Source organism: Chiloscyllium plagiosum, unplaced genomic scaffold (genome assembly GCF_037043375.1).
Source record: "Chiloscyllium plagiosum isolate Xiang-an unplaced genomic scaffold, Cpla_swu_hap1 HiC_scaffold_18, whole genome shotgun sequence".
Lineage (NCBI taxonomy): Eukaryota > Metazoa > Chordata > Chondrichthyes > Orectolobiformes > Hemiscylliidae > Chiloscyllium > Chiloscyllium plagiosum.
In genome coordinates this window covers 33,270,777-33,283,500 of record NW_028270156.1, presented here as the reverse complement: position 1 = coordinate 33,283,500, position 12,724 = coordinate 33,270,777, and the positions used below count along the sequence as shown (strand labels likewise).

The 12,724-nt window shown below is 38.5% G+C and overlaps 1 protein-coding gene and 1 non-coding gene across 2 annotated transcripts in view; both read right to left on the bottom strand.

Annotated features, from left to right (window-relative positions):
* Nucleotides 1–2,353: 2,353 nt before the first annotated feature.
* Nucleotides 2,354–12,724, bottom strand: part of LOC122557736 (eukaryotic translation initiation factor 4 gamma 2-like) — a 59,254-nt gene continuing 48,883 nt past the window's right edge. Inside the window, exons 15-23 of the mRNA XM_043705681.2 lie at nucleotides 11,805–11,918; nucleotides 11,250–11,378; nucleotides 10,608–10,706; nucleotides 9,734–9,949; nucleotides 7,049–7,307; nucleotides 6,420–6,624; nucleotides 5,668–5,873; nucleotides 5,362–5,483; nucleotides 2,354–5,181 (exon numbers count right to left, since the gene is read on the bottom strand). Of these exons, the coding sequence (XP_043561616.2) occupies nucleotides 5,113–5,181; nucleotides 5,362–5,483; nucleotides 5,668–5,873; nucleotides 6,420–6,624; nucleotides 7,049–7,307; nucleotides 9,734–9,949; nucleotides 10,608–10,706; nucleotides 11,250–11,378; nucleotides 11,805–11,918 (1,419 nt within the window). The 3' untranslated portion in view covers nucleotides 2,354–5,112. The remainder of the gene's footprint in view (nucleotides 5,182–5,361; nucleotides 5,484–5,667; nucleotides 5,874–6,419; nucleotides 6,625–7,048; nucleotides 7,308–9,733; nucleotides 9,950–10,607; nucleotides 10,707–11,249; nucleotides 11,379–11,804; nucleotides 11,919–12,724) is intronic.
* On the bottom strand, nucleotides 11,536–11,772 carry LOC122558152 (small nucleolar RNA SNORD97). Its single transcript, XR_006314053.2, has one exon. It is a non-coding gene; the product is annotated as a small nucleolar RNA SNORD97 (small nucleolar RNA).

The window sequence follows — 12,724 nt, the reverse complement described above, 5'->3', positions numbered from 1 at the left end:
CACAACATATGGCTTTCAGAAAAAAAAAATCAAAATCTCAAACTGTATGAGCTGTTGCTATTTTGTTTTCTAAGCTACAATTGATAAACTACTGAATTAATTCACATTTTAAAACTCTCAAACAGCTGCAGCCTTGTTTAAAGTACAGGGAATTTAAATAAGTCATGGGTTATAGTGGTGTCAATGATCCTTCAGAGTATTTGTGACTAGCCTGGAGTTTAAACTGCACTGCTGTATCCCTCCTGTGAGGATGCTGCCCCATGTCTTACCAGCAAAAACTGGATCTTTCAATAGTGAAAATACTTTAGAAATGCTGAGAAGTCTAGTTGCAAAAATCTCCAGAGCCCTCCCAACTGTAAATAAAGCAAAAACTGTATTTTAAAGTGAGGAACCAGCTGTTATAAAGGCAGTTGAGGAAGGCTGTTTAAAATATCAGTATGCATAATCCCTGCACAACTTTTAAAAAAGGGTCAGATTATCTCATCTCTCCTCATTCTTAATGTTATCAGTTCATTTTGTGTAAATCTACCACATATCTACATCAGATAGTTTGCAATATTTAGTTCCTTGTCCAAGACCTATAAAAGTCCAGGTAATAAGTTTCCTCTAGTCTGAAAAATAACTTCAATAATATTCTATTTGCTGTCCTTTTGCTGATTAGCAATTTGGCCTTTATTTCCATTAGAGTTGTTGGTTCATCCAAGCTAGTATTCCATCACACTCCTGACTTATGCTTTGTAGACAGAATACTCTGAAAATTTGACTAAAGGCTGGCAATAGATTTGGAAACCAAAGGATTATGGGTATGAATCAAAATTAGAGGAGAAAGTGAGGACTGCAGATGCTGGAGATCAGAGCTGAAAATGTGTTGCTGGAAAAGCGCAGCAGGTCAGGCAGCATCCAAGGAGCAGAAGAATCAACGTTTTGGGCATAAATTCCTGAAGAAGGGCTTACACCCGAAACGTCGATTCTCCTGCTCCTTGGATGCTGCCTGACCTGCTGCACTTTTCCAGCAACACTTGATTCAAAATTAGCCTATCATAAGTTTCATTTATCCATCATTTTGATGTTACTGCCCTCCAATGACCCCTTCCTCAGTTACCACCACTGCACAACAGCCCCATTACTTTTGTTCCTATCGAAAAAAATCATTGCAAATATGGAATTCAATTCAATTGAGGATAAACCTGCAACAGCATGAGCAAATGAAATCTGAACTTTTTTGAAGTGTAAACAATACTGGACTCTGCCTTTGTGGTTTTGAACTTGCCTTTCTCCAATGTGGGAACTAAAGAATAGGAGGATTCTAAAACTAGCTGGCAAGCAGAGATGACATCTTGGTGTCCACAAACAAAGATAGCAGGCAAACCGGAGTTAACATTTCAAGTCCAATGACTTGTTCCTTCCTCAGAACTGATGGTAGCTCAGAAAATGTTAGTTTATGTGCACATAAACTGATATTTTCCTAGCTACAGTCAGTTCAGAGGGTCATTAGACCAGAAACATTAACTTTGATTTCTCTTCATTAGATTCTGCCAGACCTGAGCTTTTCCTGCAACTTGTTATTTTGTTGATTTACAGCATCCACTTTTAAACAAGATATGGACATTTATAGAGATGGGATACAAAAACAAATTACTGATTTTGTTAGAACTTATATTGAAAAAAAAATCACTGGTTGTTGCCACTAGAATACATGAATAATTCTGGACACAAACTTCAAAACAAAAAGAGTAAAATCCTGAATAAGAACACAGGTTTGCCATGCATAGATGAACTTTTAAATGGTGATTCGAGATAGATCATTTTCTTTGGAATGGAGAAAGAATGAATCTTAAAAATATTGTCATTAGGTAAAATATCTAGGAATTGCTCATTTTCCTTTCAAGTTGAAGGAATCTGGAACACATGAAAAAGCTGTAATCCCATAAAATTTTGATAGGTAGGACAACAGGGAATTTAAAATTAGGTTCTAGACCACATTCCCGCTGTTTACATGCAAAATAATAATAAAGACCAGCAGATATGACCATCCCAAGTCTGTGATCCCATCTGGTTTCGGCTAGTTATTTTACTTAATATAGTGCTCTGGTCACCAATTCAGTAACTAATGTGTTTGTGAAAAATGGGACTTCAAATATCCAGAATTGACTCAGCTAAGGTTAAATCACTATATTTAGACAAATTAATTGCTCCAAACTGAAATAGATACTCCAACCATGAACTTCACCAAAAGAGTTTTTCTTCAACCTACTCACTCCTAACTGGATGTCAAATTGTTACTCTGGTCAGAAAGTTCAGGCTAAGGTGCTCAATACTGTAATTAATTTAAAAAAAAGTCCAAAAAAGTGAATCACAGCACATCCAGTTTTATTTGCATTGATAAAACCTTAACACTGGGTCAGAAAGCATTTCTGCTACAAAAAGTTTAAAACTGAAATATGGCTTGTCACAAGGAACCAACCTGTAATTACAAACTATTCAAAAGGAACTTAAGTAGCCCAGCCTCATGGTTGTGTCAATTGAGAAATCATGCTCAAATTTCATCTTAAAAACAAAGATTTAGATCCTTTTATGCGCTTTATAAAGCCAATTATAATTCTCCAATCAGATTAACAATTTAAAATAATTTGACTGCCTGAAAGCTTTAATCCAGATACTATGTAGTATCAACTGTGGGTAAGTGCTCAGCTATAAACTTAAAGTGCACTTTTAAAAATAGATTCTAATGTTTTGCACAATAGGTTAAAGAAAGCTGTTTTGATACATTTAAGTCAGTTTTCCAAATTTAGTCCAAATTGATTTGATCAATAAAATTGACAGCAGAACAAGCTAGGGTCAAGGGGCTGACTGATTCCAGTGTAAAGAAGATCTACAATAGGAACAAAGACTTTAAAACTCAAACATGGTTAAATTACCTTGAGGAGACAAGATTCCTCCTGCCTCATGATTAATGTCTCCTAAACAAAAATCAGTGGGTTTGCCTTCAGCCATCATTACAATAATTTCACTTTTTTTTTTGAAAGATTACAAATACAGTATGGATCTTGTCACAAAAAGCAGGAATGACTATAGTCTGGTGACAGAGAAAATACAATTGCTTATGCAAATGAGCTCAGAGGTATTTTCATATAGATTTGACCTAGATGATATTCAAAAGGAATCAATCAGTCATGAAAACCAGGCATGTATTTCAAAAAAAACAAAAGTCAAGCCTTGGAAGAATTTTAAGATAGATGCCTGGATAACTGATGGACAAAAAAAGAAAAAAGGCAGCAATACTGCACCATTAAAGTCAATGGAATTCTTTACATCTCCTGCATACAGCTGCTTATTTCAACTTCAACCTCATTCTCATCTCCAGAGTGCAAAATGGCAGCAGTGTAGTCAGAACTATCATGCAGTCTGCTATTTGGCTAAAATTCAGGTCCTTACCAAAATCTCATTCCTAAAAAGTTAGTCTTTAAAATGAGTAAGTGATTGAATGCTAGATTTATCTCAACTGTCAAGGCAGTTAGTTCCATTGTATGCAGTGCAGACATTAAATTTTTGCTCAATGCTGCCTCCTGTTATCTTTAAAGACTTAACAAGTAATGAAACTTAGACTTCATTTCATATTTGACCCTTGACTCAAAGGCATCAGGCTGGGCTTTCCACCTCTGTTTAAAAAGACATAAACAGAGATCCATTCTTATCAATCAAGTGGGATGTGTGCTTAGTGGCAAGTGAGTTCTTCAAATTTTAAAAACATTTAAATTTTGGATGAAAGACCAAGTTTGAAACTGGTATTAACCAAATAGAAATAGAACACATCAGGAAATCACCCTGACTTATTCTAGCCTCGGTAGGAAAACCAAAGTTGGAAAGCGTATACACTGCATATTAAGTAATAGGCAATTCTTCTATGTATCAATCTAGCATATCAAAATAATAAAGTCAGTAATAACAAAGCTATGTGCATTAACCTAATGAAATGCAGTTTATTCAGCATGTACGAGTCATGTCTGCTGCCACAAGAGGCTAATGAGCCCACCTCTTCAGCAAGCATTTAGTTCCTTACATTAAGGCTGTATCAAAGAAAGATTGAGCACCATTTATATTTACGACCATTTTTGAGTGATTGTACATATCATGCAATAACCACAGCAGTATGAAGCTCAGCATAAACAGACACTCCAAATTTCTAACCAAAGGCAAACAGACAAGCTGGTTCTTTGTTGCTAAAAGCTGGCACCCCATTAATGTTACCAACTTCAAACAAAAATCAACAGGAAAAGACATCAAGTATCACAATGTTTATTATAGATACAAGTTACTTGTACAAAATCAGGGCAAGTGAACAAGTAGTGAACACAAATTGATAAATTAAGTAGGCTTCATTTTGTTACCATCATGTAAAAGGGGTCCAAAGGAAAAAAAGGTTAGTTCCATTAATCTCAGCATTGAAGTTCTCTCCCTCCCCATGTTATCCAAGCACTTTAATGTCGTTTACCATGTCACAAGTGAAGCTTTATGCAGGTAAACTAGAGATTAAAGACTTGTGCATATGCCAAAGCTGTGGGATTTAAGCATCACTAACCCGGGCACACACCTTAAAACAAAGCCCAATAGTGGAGGTAGAAATTTAGGCAAATTAAATGTTACAGCTGCAACCCACTGATTACAGATTCCAATTTATTTAGGTTTTTTTTTTTTAAAAACAATCCAAGGGAAGAAATCAAATATTGCAACGACTCAAGTATTTTGCTGAGCAAAGTGCATTTCTACAGTGTCTTGGTGTTACTATTCAGTTTGTAAAAATCAACCAATGTAGAACAGCAGCCAACAGCATTTTCTTCATTATAACTACTGCTTGCACTGAGTAAATTTAGGATTCAGTTATTGCATGCTTTTCATAGGTCATGAAGTTGCCTAAAAAGGTACTGTAATCTTAAGATTCAATGGTACACTACACTTAAGACATAAACTAAGGTTATGAAGAAGAAATGAGCCATGAACATGCTCCTGCGCTAAATACTGCAAACAGTGGAATGAATCTCTGCAGTGGTTGGACGAACGCAGTTACATCACAGCAACAGTATATTTGCACTATTTTAAGGCTTTGGCCGGTTTTCAGTCACCTTCCTCTTCCTCAGACTCCTCCTCTTCTGCAGTTTCCAGCCAGGTTAGCCACTGATTCACCTGCAAGATCAAATCAGGTTTAAGTCAAAACAAAAAAAGCTCCAAATTTAAATCTACACCAGTGTCCATTGTGTAATTTAGCATCAGCTCCAAATCAGTCAGCAAAATGTACATAAATTGGTCATGAGTTTGAGTGTTATCTCTCCTCTGAAGGTTTAGCTTAGAAATCTTTTCAGTTACCTGGAATAAAGCTTTGCCTTTTCCTGGGAATTCCTGGCTGATATCCTCTTTCCATGCTAAGAAGGCTTCCTCTTCTATTATTTCCATGTCATAAAAGTTCACAAAAAAGCGCAGTAACATACCTAGAAGCAAGAAGCAGTTCACCAGTTAACATTTTAGTGAGCAGAACAATTTAAACCAAAATGTTCAAACTAGGGACCTGTAGCTATAAATTTCTGCTTTGTCCAAAACTGGCTGAAAAAAAGGGAAAGTTCAAAATAACTTTTGAACAGATCAAGTTCAGACTTTCATTACACAGAATCTTACCTTTAGGGAAGTTGTGATTATAGCAGTGCACCTGCAATGCATACAAGGCGCTAACCTGCAGCTCAGTGTGGTCATGCAGGAACTTCTGCATTACTGGCTTAAAGGACAAGAGTAGCTGCTTCTCCAGTTCCAACATTTCTTTGGAAGGAACACTTGTTGGGTCACTAGTTTCAGCAGGAGCCATCTTTGAAATGTGTTGCAGGAAGCTAAAACAGTAGGTTAGGAACAATTAGTGGAGCACAGCATTAGTCAGTCATTCAGTCAGTCAATCAAGTCAACAATGACTACAAATATAGAATTTTGCACATTGTTCTAGTCATAGTCCAGCCATACCAGTCCTCAATCCAAAAATCCTACGTCAGATTTCAGTAGCTGCCCAAAAGAGCAAGCCATAAATACATCCTATTGTTTCAGATACAAAAAATGAATGAAAATGTGTTTCAGAGAATACATTCAGAATATTTTAGTTCAATTTCATTCAAAATAAAGGAAACAGATACAGAGATACACCTAAATTGGGGGGAGATTGCATAACATTGAAAATGTTCATGACAAGTTCAGTACTCTTATCAGAGGGAAGATATCATGGATGAGGGGCAAGGAATTCTGGTTTTAAAAAAAAAGGACATTACCCAAGCCAAAAAACACAATTAAAAATTGGCCGCTCTATCATACTTCTCCATCCCAGAAGTGGGAGTGTAAGGTGGAGGCAGTAAGTTTCAGGACAGACCAACTTATTGCCATGCACATACCTGGTTAAGAGAATATTGACAAATCCTTTATCTGTATGTAATTTGGGAGAAATGTTATCCTTGATCCACTTATAAATGGCTTGAGGGGATGGGTCATTTTTGATCTGTTCTGCCAACTCTTTCTCCAATTTTAGTAGTGGGAATAAGAAACTGAGTCCTTTCCCCTCCAGAATCTCCAACATGCGATCCTTATTTTGGTCAATCTCTGAGAGAAGACAAAAAAAAACTCGACAACCAAAGTACAGTTTGGGAAGTTAAAGACCAGCAACCAAAGCTTTTAATTAAGCAGCATATTGACAACATTCAAGTCACATGTACCTTTTTAGGTACTTGTAATTAAAAAGCCAAAAATAGCAAAGCTATGCAGAGTAATGCCAGAGATGGGTTTAATAAACCCAACTGATAACTACAAAACAACTCATCTAAGACTTTCCGCAATAATCCTAATAAACCTTCATTTCAGTTTTCCAATGAAAGCTTCACTTTGGGCAAAGGAAGTTACAGTAAAAGTCAAATTTCATTGCTTTTCATGCAACAGGGTAGAATACTGACTCAGTTCCAAAACATCACCCCCCGAATTAAAGAAAGTTGATTTATTTTCCCATTTAAAGGATACCCAAAGCACACACCTGGCAACATCTTCTGCATGTTGACCTTGCTCTGTTGAAAGAGGTCAGTCAGCCACTCTCGATCCTTTAATTTGGCAAGCTGCTGTAGACAAAGCAGGAATAAGGGGAAGTGGGTTCCATTCTCAAAGGGCTGGGCAAGCTCCATGAGGGTCACAAGTTCAGAGATGACAGCACGTGCTGCAAACTGGGCCAAGTACGATTTCACCAGAGGGATATCCCCCTCCAGCTTGGGGCACTGCTCCAATACATTCAGGAAAGCCTGCAATGGAAAGTCATGGGAATTTACAGCTTGTAATAAAATCACAAAACAAATTAATCTAAAAATAATCCAACCAGTTAATAATACACCCAAAATAGCTTACTAAAGCTAATTACACATTGCAAAAGACAAAAAATTTTTTACAAAATGACCCTGCATAGGAGCCAATCCTTCAGAATTTGAAAAAAGATAGATGATATGGATACGAGAAAATAATAGTTGCCATATTTAACCAAGTAAATATAATTTGCTTTGCTTTCTTACAATTCCTTTCTCTTCCTCCAGTTCCATTTAGACTCTGCCTGAACCAAATCAAAACTTTAAACAGCAGACCTCGAGTTAAGAGAGTAGAGGATTCCCAAATGAGTAGGAGACTCATGATATGGAAGCTAGAGAACTTGGGGAAAATAGTGATATCTTGAAAAATGTCCATTGTGGTGCTGGATAAATCCTTGGGACCAGATCAGGTGTACCCTAGAACTCTGTGGGAAGCTATAGAAGTGACTCAAGGCCTCTTGCTGACGTATTTGCATCATCGATTGTCACTGATGAATTGCAAGAAGACTGGAGGTTGACTAACACGGTACCACTATTTAAGAAAGGTGGTAAGGAAAAGCCAGGGAACTACAGATTGGCAAGCATGACAATAGTGGCAGATAAGTTTTTGGAGGGGATCCTGGAAGGACAGGATTTGCATGTATTTAGAAAAGGCAAAGACTGATTAAGGATAGTCAACATGGCTTTGAGCATGGAAAATAGTGTCACTAACCTAATTGAGTTTTTTTGAAGTAAAAGAGGGTTTATGAAGGCAGAATGCAGTCTGCAGTAAGGTGTTTAACAAGGTTCCTCAAGGTAGACTTGTCAGCAAGGTTACATCACATGGAATATAGGAAGTACCAGCCACTTGATTAAAGAATTGGCTCGATGCTAAGAGACAGGGTGATGGAGGGTTGCTTCTCAGAGTGGAGGCCTGAGTGCACCAGTGTGCCACAAAGATTGGTGCTGGGTCCACTTTGTCATTCATGCAAGTGATTTGGATATGAACATAGGGAATATAGAGTCATAGAGATGTACAGCATGGAACAGACCCTTCGGTCCAATCCGTTCATGCCGACCAGATATCCCAACCCAATCTAGTCCCATATCCCTCCAAACCCTTCCTATTCATATACCCATCCAGATGCCTTTTATTATAGAAAGCAAATTTGCAAAGAACACCAGAACTAGAGGTGTACTGTACAGCAAAGGATGTTACCTCAGCACACAACGAGATATTGATCAGATGGGCTGGTGCCAAGGAGTGGCAGATGGAGTTTAATTCAGATAAATGAGGAGGTACTGCATTTTGGGAAAACAAATCAGAGCAGGACTTATATACTTAATGGTAAGGTCCTAGGGAGTGTTGCTGAACAAACAGACCTTGGAGTGCAGATTCATAGCTCCTTAGAAGTGGAGTCGTAAGTAGACATTAGTGATGGCGACGTTTGGTATACTTACCTTTACTAGTCAGAATACTGGCTGCTAAGTTTGCAGACGATACCAAAATTGGAGATATAGTAAACAGCAAAGTAGTACAACAAAATCTTGATCAGATAGGCCAATGGGCTGAGGAGTGGCAGATGGAGTTTAATTTAGATAAATGAGAGATGCTGCATTTTGGAAAGGCAAATCCAAGCAGGATCTGCACACCTAATGGGAAGGTCCTGGAGAGAGTGTTGCTGAACAAAGACCTTGGAGTGCAGGTTCATAGCTTCTTGAAAGAACTATCGCAGGTATACAGGATAATGAAGGTGGTGTTTGGTATGCTTTCTTTTATTGATTACAGCATTGAGTATACAATTTGAGAGCTCATGTTGCACCTGTACAAGGACATTTGTTAGGCCACTTTGGGAATATGCATTCAGTTCTGGTCTCCTTGCTGTAGGATGCAAAAAAGATTTACAAGGATGTCACCAGGGTTTGAATTAGAGAGGCTGAATAGGCTGCAGCTACTTTCCCTAGAGCAGAGGCTGAGGAGTGACCTTAGAAGTTTATAAAATCACGAGGAGCACAGATAGGGTGAATAGCATAGTCCTTTCCCAAGGATAGGAAAGTCCAAAACTATACAGCATAGGTGTTTGGGGGGGGGGGGGGGGAATATTTAAAAAAGGGGCCCAAGGGACTTTTTTTTCAATGCAGATGTACTACTTGTACAGAAGAAGGAGTTGCTAGAGGCTGGTACAATTACAACATTTAAAAAAGGCATCTGGATGAGTACATGAATAGGAATGGTTTGGAGGGATTTGGGACAAATACTATGAAATGGGATTATATTGATTTAGGATATCTAGCTGGCATGGACAGCTTGGACTGAAGGGTCTGTTTCCATGCTGCACAGCTCTATCACTCCAAGAGACTTCAGCCCTTTAGACTTTAAGTGTACTTACTTGCATGAAGTTTTCACCAGTTACAAGCCCCTCCTGTCTGAGTGCATTTATCAGAGTACTGGCTTGTTCTTTATCCTCATCAGAGCGATCCAGAGTGTACACAATCATCTTGCTCAACATTTCTGGCAGAAAAGGCTTTGGTGCCTTCATCTCCTTCACTCCATTGACAGCATCTTTAATGTTAAGATTCGTCAGGTACTCAGTTAAGATAGTTTCCTACAGAAAGAATTCCAAATGTGAAATGTAAAGAAAACTTAAGCTGCAGGATGAAATCATGGAATGGTATTCTTGTTTGTTATAGAGAGGGGAAGACAGAACTAAAAACCTAGTGCAGCATCACCAGCAATGACAACATTTAGAAGTCTAGCTGGTCTGTCACATTCGTATTAGTTTTCAGGACCAGTGTATTTTGACTGTGCAAGGTCAGGGCAAATAAAAGAAAACTGCTTTAGAAACTCAGGAGTTCTGACAGTGTCTGCAGAGAGAAAGAATTAATATGGAATCCGGTCATCCTTCAGAACAGACATAGCTAGGAAAAAAAGTGGTATTCATATTGAGGACTGGGGTGGGAGTGAGAAAGGAACTAGTGGAAAGGTTAAGATATTGCAAAAGCAAGAGAAGAAAGGAAAAAAAGTTAGGTAAGGAATGGATGAAAGTAAGTCAAAGAAGGGGAAAAAAGCTTGCATTGAGGACAATGAGGTGGCGAAAGTGGTTTGGCTAAAGCAGCCCAGGTCAAAGTCTAGGGTGTACAGGCGGGACAAAAAGGGCATGGAACAGAGTGTTCAGGCTCTAAACCTAATGAGCTCAATATTTAGGCTGCAGGGAAATCTCACCGCTTCCTATTCAAAAACAAGTAGACATTCAAGCTACTCACCGTCAGTTTCATCAATTCTTCTTTGGAAGGTGCTTTCTTGTTCTTCACAGGCTTCTCCTGAATCAAGGGTGGATTGGTTTTGAGACCTAGTTGAGGGGGCTAACAGGCAATATACAATTATATTTTTTTTTGCAAGAACTGAATAGTAAAGAATTATGGTAACTCAAAAACTGCATGTTAACAATCAGAAGGCATATCAAAAGCCCCATTTTGAAACTGTTCAAGATCTTAATACTAAATTGGTTCATAACAGAAATGGAGTAGGCTGTATAGCCTCAAGCTCCCACTTCCATTTAGCAAGATCATAACTGACCTCCAGCCTCCATTCCACTTTCCATCAAGTCTCCATATCTTATGATCAACCCACACAATCCAAAGTCTGTCTCAAATATACTTAAAACTTTCACAGCGTCTAGGTTCAAGAACTCCAAAGAAGAGTTTTTGAACCCACTGAAGAAATTTATCTTCAGGAACCAATTCCTTATCCTGCAATTGTGATCCCTAATTTCACATCTTTCTAAAATTGAGAAAAAGGCTTATTTAGCCAGTCAGGTCTCCTGTTGTTTCTTCAATGAAGAGATATGATGTACTCAAGTAACAGGAAAGTTGATAGAAAAAAGGTTTTAGCGGAACAAACTGTACCTGCCCCAGTGGTGGCGTTTGTGTTCGAGGAGGCTGCGCACTTGGTGGTATCATAGTTGGTGTTTGTGGTTGAAGCTTGTGCACTAGATTTTTATTCAGCAAAAACGACTGTGCAGGCCTCAAACTGATCTACAAATGGAAGATATAAACATTAATGTCAATAATCACTTACAATACACAAGTTAGTACCGCATGCAAATAAGTAGCACTTTGGTTTAATACTGTTTAAATACAAATCCAAAATATCTGAAGAACAGATGGTTATTTTGCCTGGTTCAAACTGTGGCTGCCCTCATTTTTCAATCACGCTCATAGGACACTGGCCAGCTATCCATAAAAGTTATATTAGTGGAGCAGAGAGTAGTGAAGAGAAAAAGAGAGGAAAAGAGGAAAAAAAAGATAAAGAAAGAGAAAGGGGGCAAAAGAAATTGATAAGTGGTGGCAGTTAAGGTGGGGCAAGTGGAAAGAATAGCCTGCCAGATTAGTCCTCGCAATAACGCGTCATTCCTTAATCATTGGGCACCGAACCATTGAATATGTCCAGATTCAGATTACCTCATCTGCATTGATCTGTCCTTTCTTTATGAACCGAGGAGGCATGCCCTTGGATTGTGTTGGTTGCTGGGATGAGTGTCCCTGGTTTTGTCCATGGTAATGCTGGTTCTGTCCCTGTAATAGAACACTGTCACTTCCTTGTGCCAACACTACCTGCTGCCAGGCTCAGCTTTAAACAGGACAAACACACTCAACTAGAAGTTGAGTAGGTCCTGGATCCTGGTCCACTCCTTCCAATAGAGCTTTGTTTGGACATCAGCAACTAGAGTCCAGAAGTTGGCTTTCAGAGACGAGCTACCCCAAACAGGAGGTATTCAAACTGAATCTACAAAGCAGCATGAAAGCAAGGACAGCCTCAAACATGTACTCCACAACACCACAGCTGCCCTACAACCAGTGAAGTCAGTACTTTACTGCTCATCAAGGTGGCTTGCATAAGTTCATCTCGGCTAAGAGTCTCCATTCAAAACTAAAATTACTTCTCTAAGAACAGTCCAATAATTTCGAGATTCCAATCATGTACCAGCTTCCTCAGAAACATTAATCCTACCTTTGCTTTCCAGATACTAAGTTTTCCCTGGATGTTTTATTTCACCTTGCATATCCTTGGCATATGCCCTTTAAAACACACAAGAAAAGCAGAATTGCAAATGCACCAGATCAATTAATCTCCAGACTCAATGCGGTCTTGCACGTGTTGGAACAGTTGCTCAAGATACTTCAGCCTAAAATATTACCTTAACACTTCAAGAGCAACAAAGCTGCACTCTCCACATTTATTGCGTTGTCCTAAACAGATGACAACGATTCAGCCTTACATTGGTTAAGCCATCATTTAGGTATACCTCAACTCATACCAGAGCCTGGTCTTTAACCACGTCTTCAAATTCACATGGCCCATAATTAAACAAACATGTTCC